Consider the following 18,542-nt stretch of genomic DNA (forward strand, 5'->3'; position numbering starts at 1 on the left):
CAGCATCCAGGGCAGTCAGGAGACATGTCTGTGCCAATGCTGACTGGACTATGCAAAAGTTCCTAATGTTGCCACTTGCCACAGATTTTACTGTGTAGCATCCATTATCTTCATGGGAAATACCAGGGTAATATCATAAAAAGCAAGAGGGGTGTGGTTCTGTGTTTGAAAGCTCATCTCTTTCACATATAGATTAGTTTGAGTGGAAAGAAACCACCCTCCAGGCTGTTTCAGCACCCACTAGGAGGCTGGTTTTCAGGGTAAATTATGACACAAGGGGGCATACAACCGGAAGAGCTAAAACAAATGTAAAATCAATAGCTATGATTTATGGGGACGACGTGATGCCAATCAGTCTTTCTTTAGAGGAGGGTGTTTTAAAACAAAATAAATAAAATGAAATTGTCCTTTAATCAAAGGCCCAGTCAGGGACTATCTTTAATCACATTCATACTTTAATTCATAAAACGCAGCTCCCTAAAACTATTTTGCTTTTTACCTCTAAGGACATTGTTCTTAACGTAAATGAGTTTGTATCATAAATTACTTCACCATTGCAAAATTTGGCGGGATTGAGAAAAAGCATTTAATCTAAAAGAAAAATGATCACAGGAAATTCATTAGGATTAGTATAGCATTACAAGTGAGGAATGTGTAATTAGGACACATTTATCAATAAGAAGGTACTTTAGTTAGCTTGACGTCGATAGGTGAAGCAAAGCATCTGCATTGAGACTTCCTTATGCTTTCCCCAGGATACCAGGACAGCAAGACATAGGATGGGACCATTGTAGATATTGTCAGTTTGCCAACCGCATGTCACAAACAAATTAAATTTACAGTATTTCCAAGTGAAAAGTGAAATCTCAAATGACTAATTAGAGAAATTACCCTTATCTGTCTGATGCAACAACATCCTGTTTATATTGGCCATGCCTCTGAGACTACAGGTGCTTTAAGCAAACCCACCCACATGCTCAGAGGGAGGGATGACTGCCTCATAAACCCAAAATTAACCTGTAAGTATTTTTTTCTTTCACATTATGTTCTTTGGGGGTCTGGGGTAACACAGGTACACAAGGCATTTTTCTTGGTACTAATAAGGTACCTTCTGTTTCTGGCCAAGTACAAACTCTCTAAGGAATCTGGTAGCTTCTTGAGACCAGCTGGTACAGGTTAGATAATTACACAGTCTATAATTCAATTAAAATTGGGCCTTTTGTTTTGGTTGCCTTTTGTTTTGGTCCCATGAAACACCCTTTGGCAAAGTCTCACTCTGTTTTTCTTCTTTTCATCCAAGGCAAGAGTTTAGAAAGAAGAAATTAAAGATGAATTGTGTTTAAATATAGTTAATGAAAAATTCAATAAGATTTGTTCACTGGGCTTAATGATATATAGCTGATTAAAATGGGTGAGCTGTTATCTGTATTTTGAGGCACATGCTTCCTAACTGCCATCTCCCACCCCAAAGTTAGACATGTCAGAATCTCTGATTTATTTGCTGTAGCTTCAACTTTTCCTGTTTGCCCTCAAAGGCCCATAGTGTGCAGTAAGTTTTAATTTGATGAGGTTTAAATTTGAGCAGCACCTGGCTGGTGTGGGGACTGAGTCACAGATGGACACTAGCCTAGGTGAGCCACTGCCACTGCCTCAACCTAAATCACTTGTGGCACTTTGCCTCTCCACCCAGAGTCACATAGGAAGTCACTTTGGTGAAGTCATACATTTTCATTCTCTGGTAACAATAACTGTGAAGAAAATATCATTTGCTACTCCTGGAAATAAAAATAAAAAGTACAGTAATCTAAAAAAGATGACAGTTTATCCAGAAAATTAAAGTTTTGGAAAATTTTAAGGGTATATGAACGTCAAATTCAGCAATGACTCCAATCCACATTGTGAACAAGTCCATCATTTTTTATAAAGACTCAAGACAAAATCAATTTGTGGATCTGTTTCAGTAAGTATAAACACTGCTCCTTGGATGGAAGAAAAGGCTTAAGGGAGTGCTATGAAGATTGTTAAGCTGTGATGTGAAGAAATGCACAGGAAACACATAACTCACAAAACCAACACCCAAAAATGTTTTCATATTTGCAAATTTGGGAATGAGCAAATGATCCAAGAAGGCTCCCTTGCAAGTATGCATTGTGCTACCATCTGGGAGCTGAAATGGAAGGTTTCCCAGGCCTTCATCCCAGTTCACAGGACAGATGGCCTTTTATAAGTAACTGTCAGTTCGCCAACATACCTCATTCTCAGGACAATGGCAAGCTCCCAGGGCAGCAACTACTGTCAGTTTGGCCCTATGGGAACCAAAGCCCAATGCATCTTCCCTGTCTGTGTCCTCCAATCCAAGCTTTTGTAGCCTGTTCCCTCGACTCCTATTGTCCTTGGGTAAGAAGAGTGAAGAGGGGGCTTGCAGTTAATGAAGAAGTATTACATTTTCTATCTCTATAATTTATTCCTTTTCTAGAAGTCTTCCAGAGGTTACTCCCAGTGAAAGTAGACTTTTTGATCTAAACTTGTTTTCCAGACTTCTTTTCCACTTCTCTACCATGTCCCAAGAAGAGCTCTGACAAAGGTTGACCAGCTGCCTCAGCTTCTTCAAAGTCCCTGTGCTTCCAAAGTTTTGTTTGCCTTCTGCTCCTTTACTCGGGGGTCCCCCATTTCTACAATGCCCTCCTCTAGCCATGCAAATGCCACCATTCCACAAGGCAAGGCCAGCTGTGTTCTGCTTCTCCATGAAGTCCTAGCTGATTGCTTTAGCCCTTACTGACTTTTCTCTTTTCTCCCCTTGTTAAGTTTCTGCCTTGTCATGTGCTGTGGTGTTTCTTATCTGAAGGTGTTGGCTTCCATAAGCACTTGAGTGAAAGAATGATATTTTTGACTTGTATATATGCATGGCACACAGGGACTGATTAACTATTTAACTTAAATACCAAGATGTGTACATATTGACTAATCCCTGTACATATTGACTAATTCAAAGGAGTTCTTTCATGTTTAGGTAGTAAGTGGGACCTTCCTCCAGGCCTTTATACTAACACTAGAATTAATTAGCTTTCTGAATGAAAATTTGACTAAGGCTCTGCAGTCTATAGGACAAAGACCATAAGCCTTAGCATGGCACATGAAGCCTTCCATGAGCTCAGCCTCATTTTGTATTGTCTACTTCTCTTCTGATTGCGGCAATAACAAATTCTTGGGGGTTGCCCTACCCATTGTTTTGCCTGTCTATACCTTTACATATGCTATTCCATCTACCCGAAATGCCATTCTGCCCATTTCACTAGGCAAACCCCTTTTAATTCTTCAAGCTTTGCCTGAATATCACTTCTACAAAATCTTTTCTGAGTCTGCCCCACAAAGAAGTAATGCCAGCTTTCAAAGTGTGGTCTCTGGACCAGTGGTATCAACACAACCTAGGATTTGTTAGAAATTCACATTCTTGGGCTCCATCCCAGACCTACTGAATCAGGAACTCTGAGGGCGGGGCCCAGCAATCTGTTTTTTCACAAGCCATATGGTTGATTCTAACGCAGGATGAAATCTGAGAACCATTGTCCTGTATTATTTCCTGATGTTAGGCATATGTCCATTACAGAACTCATCACAGGATGGTTCATCTGTATGTTTACCTAACTGCTTTCTCTGCTTCCCGAAGGTGTGGACAATATTTTATTTACCCAAGATACTAGGCACTTATTAAACCAAATAAAATTAATTCCTCTAGATATGAGGACTAATGAGGCAGGGATATAGCTCGGTCCATAATTTTGGTGGCAGTAATAATAATAATGTCAGTCGTTAATATTTACATAGCACTAATCTTAGAAAAACCCATAATTACAAATCTAGCAATGAATCGTTTTATATTAAAAAAATTCTTAATATATTAATAGCATGAGTAATGACTGATGGCTTAACCTTTTGTATAAAGGACAATGGATTTGGAGCCATAAGATCTGGATTGAAGTCCTGGTTCTGATACTTATTAATGCTGTGGTTCTGGACAAATAATTCATTTAATATCTCTGGGGCTCAGTTTCCTTATATGTAAAATACAGATAATTATATGAGATAATGCAGATGCAGTCATTTTGCAAACTGTAAAGCTCTAGTAAATGTCTGTCTCTTGTCTTTATCCTGTTTTCTATGTGTGCCCCCAGAGTGTCCCTCCTCATCTTCATTTCTGCCACGACTTTAAGTTTAGTAGATGAAGATATGAGAACTAACGAGGTGGGAAGAGAGGGGTTGAGCTGGGAATAGGAAGGAAATATAGCTCAGCCTATCTCAGTACATTATTTGGCTTCTCTTTGTTCTTCCCGCACTGAAGAGAGTCTGTGGCCCAGGGATGACACTGAAAAGTCAGCTTCAAAAACTTCACAGAGTTGATATGGTGCAAGATCATCCTATATATCCCAGCCCACGCCAGTCAGTTTTGTCACCATGCCATACAAAACAGTTGGAACATGCATGAGATTCATAATGACAGTGCGTGATTTCTACATTGGGCTATGGGGATCTCTGACCACCCTAGATATTGTTCAGGGCTGAAGAGCTTTGGCCCTTATTCCTGAAAACCGGAGCCAACTGAGCGAATGAGCAGACATTACTCAAATGGTAATGAGCCACAGAAAATGAAAGAACTAACATCCCAAGCACCTTTGCAAGCTAGAGACTTTTAAACTACTAAGGCCCCATAAAAGTTTCCAAAAGAAACAATTAAGCCAGCCATCCAAACAACCATGGTGAAATTCATATTTCTCGCACAGTTTTCCAAAATTCAGGCAGGTATCTTAACTGGCACATAATAAAAACAATGGCAATAATGTGTACAGGCAAAGCTGGGAGTGACAGCAGAGACATCTAGCCGAAATGAGATTTTCAGAACATAATATTTTTCTACAAATGTGACTTCCCCTCCAAAGGCCTGCCCTTCCAGTTCAGGAAGACTTAATTCCCTCCATTATAAACTGTGTTTCACTGCCCCTTCTCTTGGGACGTGGCACTAACGGTCTGCTCCTCCACTGCTAACCCTTTCCTGGGGCTCAGGTTTCCTCTTTTCCCATCTACTCAGGACTCTTGCCTGCCACCATTCTTTCCTCTCTCCTTCTCCTCAGCCCAGTCTCAGCATTGGCTTTCTCCTCTGGTCTTATAAAGATAAGCAAGCACCACTACCACCTCAACACACTGCCTCCTTGACTGAGCATGGGCCTTCCTGCTCCTGCATTCATCAGCCATCTCTTTTGAAATAATTGTCTCTGTGTTTCTAATTTCTCATCTCTGCATTTACTCCTCCAGCCCTCATGATAGGATTCTGCCCACCACCCATTAGACACTGTGCTTATTAGGGACACCAAGGGGGTCTTAACTGGAAAATCCAGCGGGCAGTTTTCAACTCTCATCTTTATAATGACCTATTTGCCACTATCAACTATTGTTTAAAATTCCTTAAATTCCACCCCCCTTGCCTTTTTAGTTCCCTTAGTTTTATTTCTTTAACTTTGAAAACTTCTTTCCAGTTTCTTTTGTAGAAACCTCTTTTTCCAGGCCCCACCACATGGGATATACTTCTGCACAGTTCAATTTTTGGAATATTCTTCTCTTTCCACATTCCATGTTTTCACAGATGACCTTAACTATACCCCCACTTTCAACCACCACCCCTACATAGTACAGATACTGGTGATCTACACTTTTTTTTTTTTTTTTGAGACGGAGTCTCGCTCTGTCGCCCAAGCTGGAGTGCAGTGGCCGGATCTCAGCTCACTGCAAGCTCCGCCTCCCGGGTTCATGCCATTCTCCTGCCTCAGCCTCCCGAGTAGCTGGGACTACAGGCGCCCGCCACCTCGCTCGGCTAGTTTTTTTGTATTTTTTTTTAGTAGAGACGGGGTTTCACCGTGTTAACCAGGATGGTCTGGATCTCCTGACCTCGTGATCCGCCCGTCTCGGCCTCCCAAAGTGCTGGGATTACAGGCTTGAGCCACCGCGCCCAGCCGATCCACACTTTCATACCTCTATTCCACTCTGCTTTGAATACATTTCTTCCCACCATTTGGGCTCCATTAATGAAAATTATTATAACTAATCCTATTTTCAAATAAATTTGAATTTTGCTCTGGTACCTTATTTTTATTGTATCTTCCTTCCAAGAGGTTTTTTTTTTTTTTTTTTTTTTAATTCTTTCATGCTAAGACATTGTTTGTGGTTGGTATTTGAGAAAACTCAGTAACTCTTTTGATCATTTTAAGAGTACATCAGGAACTACTCTATTGCAATGTTAATTTAATTAATATAATGTATAGTCAGGCAAGAGATGAAGATCCACTTGGTAAATGTGGTGAGATCACAGTATGAATGACCTCCTTCTATTGTATAATAAGAAGTGGACATGGATGGAGAAGAGACCTACCTGAACTGGGAAAACCAGAGGTGACCACTGGGCCCAGCAGATGTAATTTTCAATGCAGTGGTTACAAACATGGATTCTAGAGTCAGACTACTGCATTATATCCTGACTTCACCATTTTCTAGCTAATTAATCTTAGTTAACCTTTGCATATCAGTCTCTTAATTGGTAAAAACAAGGTTCTGACTGTACCTTCATTAGGGTGTGTCCGGGAAGATTACGAACTAGTAATATAAAACCTGGGAAGAGTGTCTGATGCACAGTTAAGTGTTCAATAAATGTTAGCATCATATTATTATTTATATTTAAAACTACCAAAACCAGCATTTTAAAATGATGCCAAAGTAATCATAATTATAGAAGCAAAAATTACAAATGACAAAAGAATTACAAGAAAAAAGTATGTTGTAGTAGGGCAGATGGCCAGTCATAAACCTTGTTCAACTTCAGTGATAGTCTATTTTTAATTGTGAGCCAATAATCAATCACTGTCAAAATATAAGGACTCATTGCCAAGAATGGAGCTTAGTATTATAATCAAATATGACCTACCATGAAGTTAACCTGACATTTCATAATGTGCTTAATTATTAATACAGCATACTATACACACATTGAGAGCATAGCATAGCAAGTCTGTGTCATTCACCCCAAGCTTAGAACCAAGCCTGGTACTCTGTTAATGTTTAGTAAATGCTTGTTGGCTAGATTGGCATACAAGCTAATTGTGATGAAAAGATGAACAGTTTTTGTCAATAATCTGCAGAGTCAATCTAGTAATTTCTATTGACTATCAGGTAAGATAAGAACTTCCAGGACTATCTGCAGAGTAAAAGGGAAAATTTTTAAAAATCCAGTGGTTGCTCATTTTTCTTAGAAATCTCTCTATTTGTAGAGTTATTCTCTCCCTTCTCTGGCAGAGGTGTCCAGTCCAAGATTTGGAGTTTGGGAACCTAGATTCTAGTCCTGGGGTCTAACACTAACAATAGAATATCAAAATATAACTCATCTTTTCTGGATTAGATGATTCCTAATTCATTTCCTGGCAGGTGTTAAGAAAAACAAGATAACATATATGGCATATGATGTTAGAACAAGGTGTGAGGTTTCTGATGATGCTGAGCTGGAGAAGGGAAGAATGAGAGGCAATTTAGCCTCGAATGCAGGATATTACAAAAAACACTGCATAAAGTTGAGGTATTCTGGACAGTTGCTAGAACAAGATCACACTGAAAAACACTAAACAAAGTTTCCATATAGATAAGAACAGGGCGACTGCTAGGAAGAGCAGGGCTTACAGATAGAGACAGTGAAGAAGGGATTGAGCCACTCAGAGGCCACATGAAAGTGTTGGTCACCTTCTAGAAGGTACAGAAGAGAGAACAATAAGGTCCATCTTACTCAGTAGATTCCTTGCTGGAGAGAAGGGGAAGCCAGGTTCTTTGTACCTTGAATACCTTTATACTCTTTTTCACACGTAAGCTGTATTCTTTGCCCATGCCAGCTCATTGCCTGAGTCTACTTGAAATGAGTCTTTCTCAAAATGTAACAAAATCTCGGGAAGCATCAGGGAATTGAATGGCGTAAAAGGTGATGCACACAAAACAGAAGGGGGCAGGCATTTTTAGTAAAAATGCTGCACAGTCTGTGTGATAGAAAAATATGAAAACTCACTGAAAGTGAGATTATTTTACCATAAGAATTAATTTTTCTATCAGACAGTGGTTCAAGCACCTTAGGAAAACGAACCCACATAATTTTGTGCCATTACTCTAGGTTCAAAGGCTTTGACCAAAGAGGATTGAAAAGTGGAAGGATATTTATTATCTTGATCTCATTTGACCTGTACAAAAATAGTTTATGCAATTGCCAAAAAAGTCAACTTTCATCAAGGTTGCCGTCAGAGTTATACAGAAAGGCAACAGAATATTTCTCTTACTTCTATTTGTATGTGTGTGTATATGTCTGTATGTGTAAATACTTACATGTATATATGTGTATATATGTAGCTATGTGCATGTGTGAGTGTATGTGTATAAATCCAGGGTGATAGGTTGAGGTATTACCATTTAACAGATGGGAATGTTGAGGTACAGTAAAATTAAAAGATTTGCTTAAGTTCTCATTAACTGGTTTCATTTTACTTATTTATAATTATCAATCGCTTTACTTCGAAAAAATAATCCGTAATCACTACAGTGCCAATCAGGGACAGTGATGGGTGAGGTCACTGGTCTAGAGAAACTACTATTCAGCTAAGTTGCATAGATGGGGAGGAGTAAGGTGGCCAGATAGTTCTGCATTTAGGTCCTGGCCCTGTAACCTTGCAAATGTCAGACAAGCTCTCTGAGCCTCAATTTTCTCATATGCCAAAAGGAATAAAAACAGAGTTTGCCTTGCAAAGCTGATGTATGAGCCTTAAACAAGATAATCTAGTCAAAGAGTTTATCTCAGTGTGTGGCACAGCCAACATTAGTGGATGGTGGCTGTGAGTGAGCTCCTCAGGAGATCCAGAGTTCAGCCTCCACTTTATTTAGTCCTGTGTGTGAAACTATTTTTAAGACCACCACACTGGCCTCTCTTAATAAAATAAATACACCTTAGCTCCAAAGAATTCCAGAGGGTTTTTTTGTTTTTAAGATATAGGGATCTGGCTTCCATAGGAAGAGAGAGCAATCTGCAAACCCATTCACAGTGACAGAAAAACCCTGCTTTAAACTTTTGTGCTTATGTGTCGTCATCTCTCCCTTGCAGACCTGCAGCTATTGCAGAATGTTCTGCCCTTTTAGATGGCAGGATTACAAGAATGTATAGTTTAAACTTTGTGTTTTGCAAAGGATGTGTGTTATTTTCTAGTCTGGGAAACTTCAAAATAAATTAGCTGCTGTGTTTTCTCTCATTAAGCAAAGGCAAAAAAAGTTCTAGTTGTTTTTTCTACCAATATACAGCTTGTGTTTTAATTAAAACAAGAACCAGGCTCATGATCAGAGGGAAAAACCATGGAATAGAAAGCCTAGACTATGTAATAGGGCTATAGCTGGAGAGTAAGGAGAAGAGTTTGAAACTAGGGCATCTTTTTCATAAACATCTTTTTCAGATGTAATGTGCAGTTTCCTCCCCTTCCTGCCACTTAACCAGGAAAGAGGCATAGCGGCTGTCAGAGATGGAGGTTTACGGAGTTAAAAAAAAAAAAAAAAAAAAGCATGTTCATGGGAAACTACATTTCTTTTTATGCCAGTGAATTAGAATGTTGAACACATCTTCATTTTTTTCAATTTTAGCATTTGAATAATCTTCATTTAGCCCTTAAAGAAGCTGTGACATTCTCCTGGTTTACCTAAACTGCCTGAGAACAATCATTTCAGTATTTAAGAGGTTGTCTCCAGTTCTTTTTTCATGTAATCATTAAGTTAGAACAATATGATTCTGGCTTCGTTAAGGTATGAAGTCTGGATCATACTAAATTATGATAAAATAATCTATGTTATAGAGTTTGCCAAAGTAGAGCTTCTTCAGTTTCAAGTGGATTTAAATAGACTAGGATTTCTTATTCTCAGTACTACTGACATTTTGGGCTAGACAATTCTTGTTGTAGGGGATTGTGCTGTGCATTGCAGGATGTTTAGAAGCCTCTCTGGTCTCTACTCACTAGATGCTAGTAGCATCTCCCCAGTATGAGAACAAAATATGTTTCCTGATATTACTAAATGTTTCTAGGGTAGGGGTGGGGCAGGTAAAATTTCCCCTGATGTGAACCACTGCAATAAACTATATTCATCCCCGAGAAGCAGTAAAGTGTTGTGGCTAAATACTCTGGAGACAGAATACACCTAACCAGCTGGGTAAGCCTGGACAAATTATATAAAATCTTTATGCTACAGTTTCTTCATCTGTAAAATGAAAATAATAACAGTAACTTTAGAAGATTGCTGTGAGGATTAACAAAGATAATGCCTGTCCCACGGTAAATGTTCAATAAACGTTAGCCATTATTATTATTTCATCAATTACTATGGAATTTCATAGAATTTCAAATCTATGCAATTTCAAAATCTGATATAAGTTTAAATGCAGGTTAAAGAACCAAACAGAAACATGTTTAAGAGGAAAATTTTGGGTGCAGTTACACAATTACAGATGGATATCTTTGTTTATGTTTTAGAGTGGTCAAGTTATAGACACTCAACTATTGCATAATCCTGTAGCCTAGTTTGCTAAACGGTTTTAGTTATTGCTTAATGTATTTTATTATCTTTCAAGTGGAGATTCCCAATTCATCAAAATTATGGGCTGCTGCCAGATGATTCTTCTGTAAATACAACTGCTCTGTTGTACTAAAAAAAATCTTGACTTTATGCCTAGTGTTTTCCCTTGAGTTCTTTCTTCACCATTGGTCATATAAATATTATTGTATTATTCAGTGAAATAATAACAAAAGCTACCATTTTTAAGAGCAACTTACTGTGTGCCAAGCTAAGTGTTTCACATGTATTATTATTTTACTCAATTGTCAAAACAACCTTAAGTGTATCTCAGAAAGGTGAAGTTAATGTGCTATTCAGCCAGTAAAGGTCAGAACAAGGTAGGAGCTCAGGCTGGCCGCTTTTAAAGCCTTCGCTTTTAAAACACAACATTATCAAAGCTCAGAGAGCTACCAACTAACTCCCAATCACAACAGTTTCCCTTTCTATAACACCTTCCATCCTATCTACATACACCCGTGCTATCATTCACATTCCTTGCTTTTTCCCGCAATGCTCAAAATACTGTGAGGGGAGTGATCATAAAAGAACCTTGCTTCGAATACTTCCAAGTCAAGCATAGTGACTTAGAGAAAGAAAGAGAGAGAGAGAGAAGAGAGAGAGAGAGAAAGAGAGACAGGCAGACAGACAGACAAAAATATATCATGGGAAGGAAGAAGCTCACTTTACATTGGTTTTAATGAGGACTAATAAAAATTGTCTGGAAGCTGAAATAGGCAAATGTTGAATTCACATTTCTCTGGTACACACACAAAAAAGACTCACCCAAGGTTGTATAAAATAGGTGATTTATCAAACTCTTCCCAGTAATCCAATTCATGTGTACAGTATTCACATTTTACTTCAAGGCAAGGTGTAAAATAGATGAATAAATCACTGCCAGAGGCATGATAAAGTAAGTTCACCATTTTGAGGCAATTTTAAAGTAGAGACTTTGAGTGGTGACCCAAAGCTCCATGCCCTGAGAGATCCATGGAAGATAAGGTTACAAGTTGTGAACTTGAGGGTCCTGGAAAGTAAAGGTATATGGCTAGCTCAGAAACAGCAACCTTCTCATCACATACTCTGAGAGTTAGCCAGTTTTGCTGGGGCACTCCAGGCCAACATGTTTGCTAGTGCAGCAGAATTGATTATGTGGTCCCGGAAAAGGCACAAGCAGCTCAAAGCAAGATGCACGTAAACAATCCATTCCAAGCAGCCCTGATTTAAGCAGTAGGAAGTTTGTGGCTGTTAGCGAATTAAGAGACTCATCAGCCCACAACATTACAGGATTAAGCAGGACCTCAAAGGTCAGCTAGTCCAGTTCTTATCGCTGCAAGAATTTTCCTTAATATTCCCAACAAGCTTACAATCTGTGCTTTGATATCTACAGTGATTGGAAAGATTCCTTTTATTGTTCATCAATTAATAAATTCCAACTTGGCTATTCTTTAGTCAGTGTCCCTGTGAACTCTAGAAAACGCTGGCTGTGGAATAGCCAGCCACACAAGAGAATTTGGAATTAACTCTATGAAAGTGGCTACATTTTATAAGTATATTCAATCAATAGTTTTGACAACATTGGAAGACATTAGGAATGAAAGGCTCAGTGAAGTTAAATGACTCATCTTCCAAAACACACACTTTGGTAAGATTCACTTCTTGGTCTAAGAGATCCCCCAAAACCACACTGAGTCTGTCACACAGGATTTCTACTGTGAATTTCTAAATGTAGTCAGAAAAGTTGAGGACATATAGACTATAATGGAGAAAGTAGGCTATGAAGTTGAAGGCAGATTATCTTGAAAGCATTTCTTGCATACAGTAATACTTACAGATATGTCATCACTAAAGTCAATTTCATCCAAATCAAGGTATTCAGGGGCTTCCATTATTCTTCCTTGCACATTTTGAGTATGGTCAAATACTTATAAATTCCTGAACGAGACAGAAGCAGAAAACAAAGGCAAAAAAATTTAGCTGTTTTACAACCAAAAATAATGTCTATATTTAAACAAATAAGATGAGAAGGGTTATTGGGTGCTAGCGTTGCCTTGGAGCACATTTCCTCCCTTCAACTGTCCACAGCCTGGCTTTCCAGAAGCAGCAAACACAGTGTCTCCATGGTCCCCAGTGTGACTCCCCAGTGGGTACCCAAAGTCCTTTGCTTTATTTGATATGTGCCTGTTTGTCTTTGCCAGAGCAGTAACTTGGGTCAGAATCTCCCCCTAGCATCAATATTAGAATTCACACCCTAGTATCAATATTAGAATTCACACCAACTCTTACCACAGTCAGGGAAAAAGGCGGGGCTTTGGGAAATGGGGAGCCAGCCTAGAAATCTTAGGAAAGCCATTTTCAAATGTTTCCTGTGGGCATATCCTTGGGTGTTGTACATGGAGCAATAAATACTGGATCTCCACAGGAACAACACAAGACAGATACCACTAACCAAGAGTAATGGATATTTTAGAATTTGTAGCACAACCTCCAGTTCACCCTTCAAAAAGGAAGAAAGAAAGAGGATCTAAGTGCAGATTTAAACCCCAGAGTTATTGCACTGCCCTCTGCTTCAAACAGCTTTGCCTGACAGTGCCAGAGTGACCTGATACAGGCCCCAGAATGCTTCAGTCAGCTCTTGCCTCAGAGCTGCCTGGGGCAATCCTTTAAATCTGTCACAGTAAGATACATCACCTCCCACTTCATTTTCCCATCACTTATCATCATTCCCATCAGCGGTGGCAGCGGCACCTACAGATGTCAAGAGCAGAAATACAGATCTCCTGACGGCGCTTTGGTGTGCAGTTATCTTCTGCAGCGCCAACTCTCAGATAGCAAAATGAGCTTCTGCTTCCTGCAACTTGTCTTTCTTATTGTAAAAGTTATCTTACGTACCCAGATTTGAGTATCTGAAATAATTCATTTTGCCCTCTTTGATTCTCTGATCAAGGTGTACCTTGCTAAACAGTAAGGACTGCATTACTGGAAAGTGAAAATATCTCTAGGCTGAAAAAAATGGGCTTCCTGATAAAAGATTGAAAGTGTTTTAAAAGACCTACTTTTTAAAAGGAAATTTGTTCTGAAGGCATTTTTTTCCCTAATGTTGGGCCATTCTTTCTTTTTTAAGCTCTACAAATAGTATAATTATGATAAACAGAAAAAAAACTTGCCATCCCTTACCTCAAACCCATCATTTGATTTAATTTTCCTGTTCTTCTCCTTTTTTTCCCATATGTATATACCATTTTTACAGTCCTAATTACAATAGATACAGAGTCCATCCAAGAAGGAATTAGGATGTTACTTCTATGTTTAAATGAGATTACCCATTTAGCAAATGTTAAAAATTCTTCTGAAATCACAGTAAGGCTTACAATGAAAAGAAAAGCAACTTGTATTGGTAAAAAGTACTTAAAATCAGAAATTTTATTATTTGTAGAAATCTGAAAATGGTTATCAAACAAATTGCTTGGTATAAAAATGTCACTTTTCTTCAATTCACAAAAATTTTCAGAGGAAAATATACAAACTCTGCTTGGAAATTACTCAAAACAACATTCTCTTCTACTGTGATGGATTCTGATACCATCCAGACTCTTTGGATACTAGCACGTTCACTAGATCCAAATCCAATCTAATTTCTTTTCACTAAATCTGTACTCAGCGATGAACTATTGATTTACAGACTGTGTTCCCACGGCCTTGGTGAACAACAGAAAGAGGATGCTGGGTGTCAGGATATGGTACAAACATCAGCAGGAACATGGAAATATGCGGAGATTAAGCAGAGAAACATGCATCGGAGCTGGGGACCAAATGGATTTTTAAATAAATGAAACTATAAAATGTGGATGAACGTGTCTTAATTAATCAAATTAATGAATAACCGTTGCACCCCTGTTTGAGGTGCTCCAACAGTACAGACAGCAATATCCAGTTGAGTATAGCCATTCCAATAGAATATAACCAACGGATAATAACTCATGACATCACAGCAGGAATCTTTCTATTTAAGCTTGCAGGATGGTAGTGAGGTTCCTGATTCTATAGCAAGAACACAAGACTTACAACAGGTGCAGCTCATTATAGGAAGCCTTGGGCCACTGCCCATATTTATTTCTGTGGGTTGGATGACCCCACCTTAGACTAAGACTCCCAGGCATCTGGAGTTTGCCTCTACTTCCCAGCAGGCCTCCACATGCTATCTCCTTTAAGATGTCTCATTCTGTTTATGACCCAATTTCTTTTGTCTGGTTTCAAGGCTTGTCTCTTTCAGGGTGCCACTTTAAGAATATTTACATTCTTGGCCGGGCGCGGTGGCTCACGCCTGTAATCCCAGCACTTTGGGAGGCTGAGACGGGCGGATCACGAGGTCAGGAGATCAAGACCATCCTGGCTAACACAGTGAAACCTCGTCTCTACTAAAAAAATACAAAAAACTAGCCGGGCGAGGTGGCGGGCGCCTGTAGTCCCAGCTACTCGGGAGGCTGAGGCAGGAGAATGGCGTAAACCCGGGAGGCGGAGCTTGCAGTGAGCTGAGATCCGGCCACTGCACTCCAGCCTGGGCGACAGAGCGCGACTCCGTCTCAATAAAAACAAAAACAAACAAACAAACAAAAAGAATATTTACATTCTCAATTATAATGTGCAGAAATCCCCATGGTTTTCCAATCCTGACTACATTCCCCAACATTAACTGTTTCTTTACAGGTAAGAATGAGTCTGCAGTTGTCCCAGTGGCCAATATGATGCCACCTCTTCTCTCATCTGCCCTTCCACCAAGCCTCTGGCACTCTCACACACTTTTTCGAAGTAATCAGTGACAAGATAGGAAGCAACAAGGTCAGGTTAGAGTAGCTGCTGATCAAATATGATAAGGACACTGAGGTGAACTGTGGTTGCTTTTCTCATCCTGCTCTTCTGACACCTCCCACTATGCACACCAAACCACTATGGAAACCAGTAAGTCTTCTTTCAGATCCATGGCAAACGTGCTCTAACAGAAAGCACAGCTACAGAGGGCATGCGTTGGAGGCCTGTGAGCTGAATCTGGCCCACAGATGTGATTTGTTTGACCCCAACAGTGTTAAAAAAAAAAAAAAATTGAATCAGTTGCCAACTTGCAGACCTTGGGTGATTTCACATAAAATTTTGGAATTCTGGCTTTGCTTTAAATACCTGAAGCTCTGGCAACAAGGGTCTGCAGTCCCCATGGCAACAACTGGCTAGAGCTGAGTGGCAGCTGCTCCTACCTGTCCATGGGGCCTGTGCTCCCCATTTTCCGGGAGCCCCTCCGAGGCTGCTCTACTCACCAACATGCCTTGGGGACATCTGAATATTCAACCCTTCAAAGGAACTCAGTATTAAACAATAAGTACAACCATTACCCCCAATTTTGTATTGGTGTCTCCTGACAAAAATGTTTACTTCATTTGTATTCTAAGACTTAATTTGTATTCTAAGATCATTTTAAATTCTCATACCACAACAGCAACAAAATAAAATTTCCTACAAATAAACTATTGGCATATCACAACTTGTGCTTTCACAGAATGTCCATTTTATCTCTTAGTACCAGGAAAAGAAAACCTTTGCAAACATAATAAAATGTTACGAGGTAGGGATTATGTTTCCTTCACTTTACAACTGGAGGAAGGAAGGGTTCTTCTTGCTTTGTTGTGATGGGTGTGGATTTACATGGTGACACTTCACTGCTGTGACTCCAGGGGAAGGGAGGAAGCCGTGCCAAGTGCAAACCCAGAAAAAGTCCTGAAGCCATCCTCTGTCTGGCCCAAACCGGCAGCTTGGAGGCAAGAGAGCCAACCTTATTGAGGCCAACAAGAGTGGGTTTATACCTAAGCAAAATACATTTTTTACGCTTTCCAGAAAGGGCAGGTCAGCTTAAAATCCTTTATGTAGGGTTGGGCGCGGTGACTCACACCTGTAATCCCAGCACTTTGGGAGGCCGAGGTGGGTGGATCATGAGGTCAGGAGACCATCCTGGCTAACACGATGAAACCCTGTCTCTGCTAAAAATGCAGAACATTAGCCAGGCATGGTGGCGGGTGCCTGTAGTCCCAGACACTCAGGAGGCTGAGGCAGGAGAATCACTTGAACCCGGGAGGTGGAGGTTGCAATAAGCCAAGATCACACCATAGGATTTTTATTGCTATGTATCATAGTTGGCCCTAGGCCCCTTTTGGATCTCAGGACCTAGTCATTTGTGAATCTGAATTTCTCCCCCATGCCATCAGCCCTGACCCTACAAGCTACAATCACTTGCTCCCAGGTTCTCTAAGGCCTTCCAAGGGCTTTCTTCTGCATGTAAGACCCTCTCCCCACAGCACACCTCTTTCAAGATCTGTCTACCATGAGTATTGTACACTGATTGAAATCATCCCATTTCTTTTTACTGGCATTGGCAAGTTTTAATTTGTTATTTATTTAGGCAGGTGTGTTATGTGTTTAAATTTTTTTTTTTTTTGAAGTGGGGAGAGGTGAGATGTCAGGGAGGGTGAGTAGAGAAAGATAAAGGAAACATTTTTCAGTGGTGTAGCTCTCCCAATCTGGGTAGGAAAACTGATAGAGAGGGAAAGAAGAAACAGATTAGAATGTGAGGACACAGGGCCGGGCTGCTGGGAACTATATGCTGTGCAGAAGCTGCTAATGACAGCTTGGCTCCCTTCTTTGGATGTGCCCACGGCACTGGGACAAACCTTACTCAAACTCCAAACTGATGCTCGGCTTTCAGAGATAAAGAACAAAACAAACAGCATCAACTATACTCAATGTTTGTAGGACTCTTCCTACTCTCACAGAGTTTTGATAAACTGCCAAGAACAGAAGTCCCTCCAGTGCCTATTAAAGTGTGTGTGAGGGGCTTATGCCCCTAATGGGTCTATCAACACCATGTCACCTTCTCATGAGTGACCTCAGCGATGGCCCAACTGCTACCTTCCATGGAAATTACCTTTTGAGAGAGAGCTCAAAATAACTGAGAACCAAACTGCATAATAAAAACATAGACAAGCAATTTAAAAAATAGCCTCCTTGCTACCCCAGTATTATGATATTCAGGTGATATTTTTACTTTTTTTTGTTGTGACTTGAAAATTGACTTTGAAAATAATTCCAAATGAAGACTTCCAAAAATCTGTTGCATAATGGCAGCATCACTGGAAAAAGCTTATAGTAGCCAACAAAATTTCCTTGAGAAACTACACTCATTTTATTGTACGCATTCTGATGTGCTTGGCTCATAAAAGGCTCATTGATTTGTGACTACAGTCACATATCATATAAATTGCTCTACTGAAAATTTTTTAAAAATGTATTGCCTCACTCCATTTTACAAGGAGTCAGCTTGGACTCATTCTGAAGGCTCATGTTACACAGATTTCTTCTTTTCTGCCAAAGTCGCTATTGCTCCATTTACCAGTATACTATGAGGCCTGGTAATTAAAAGTAAGCTGGACTTGTCAAAATAAATGAGCAGAGTACATTTGGTGATGAGGTAACTTCAACGGATTTGCATTACAACTTATTTCTTTACCCTTTAATATACCAGCACTTGGGAAAACACAGCCCCTCCCTGCACTCCTGCACTCCTATACACACATACACACACACACACACACACACACACACACACACACACGCATGCCTGCCAAATTTGTACGGGGAAAAATTTTCAATTTGAAAGCCTGGACATCAATATTGGGCTTACTTTCTTCAATATAAAATCTTAAAATTATCACAAAATAAGTACTGGAAGGTCTGGGTAGAAATGTTGTCCCCAGTTGGCTCAGTAGCTTGGCTGGCAAGGAAGCAACTCATTCCAAATGTTGGATTTGGTTTCTTTCACTCTTTGATTCAACAGTGGCCAG

The 18,542-nt window shown here is 39.8% G+C and overlaps 1 protein-coding gene across 6 annotated transcripts in view; it reads right to left on the reverse strand.

Annotated features, from left to right (window-relative positions):
- Positions 1–18,542, reverse strand: part of SNCAIP (synuclein alpha interacting protein) — a 147,293-nt gene that overhangs the window by 60,346 nt on the left and 68,405 nt on the right. For 5 of the 6 annotated variants that reach the window (XM_073010740.1, XM_073010739.1, XM_008014246.3 and 2 more), the window contains one exon: positions 12,492–12,594. In XM_073010740.1, the coding sequence (XP_072866841.1) occupies positions 12,492–12,548 (57 nt within the window). In that variant the 5' untranslated portion in view covers positions 12,549–12,594. Of the gene's footprint in view, positions 1–2,251; positions 2,393–12,491; positions 12,595–18,542 lie in introns of all 6 variants that reach the window. The other variant, XM_008014247.3, reaches the window with a different exon arrangement.

Source organism: Chlorocebus sabaeus, chromosome 23, assembly GCF_047675955.1.
Source record: "Chlorocebus sabaeus isolate Y175 chromosome 23, mChlSab1.0.hap1, whole genome shotgun sequence".
Taxonomy (NCBI): Eukaryota; Metazoa; Chordata; class Mammalia; order Primates; family Cercopithecidae; genus Chlorocebus; species Chlorocebus sabaeus.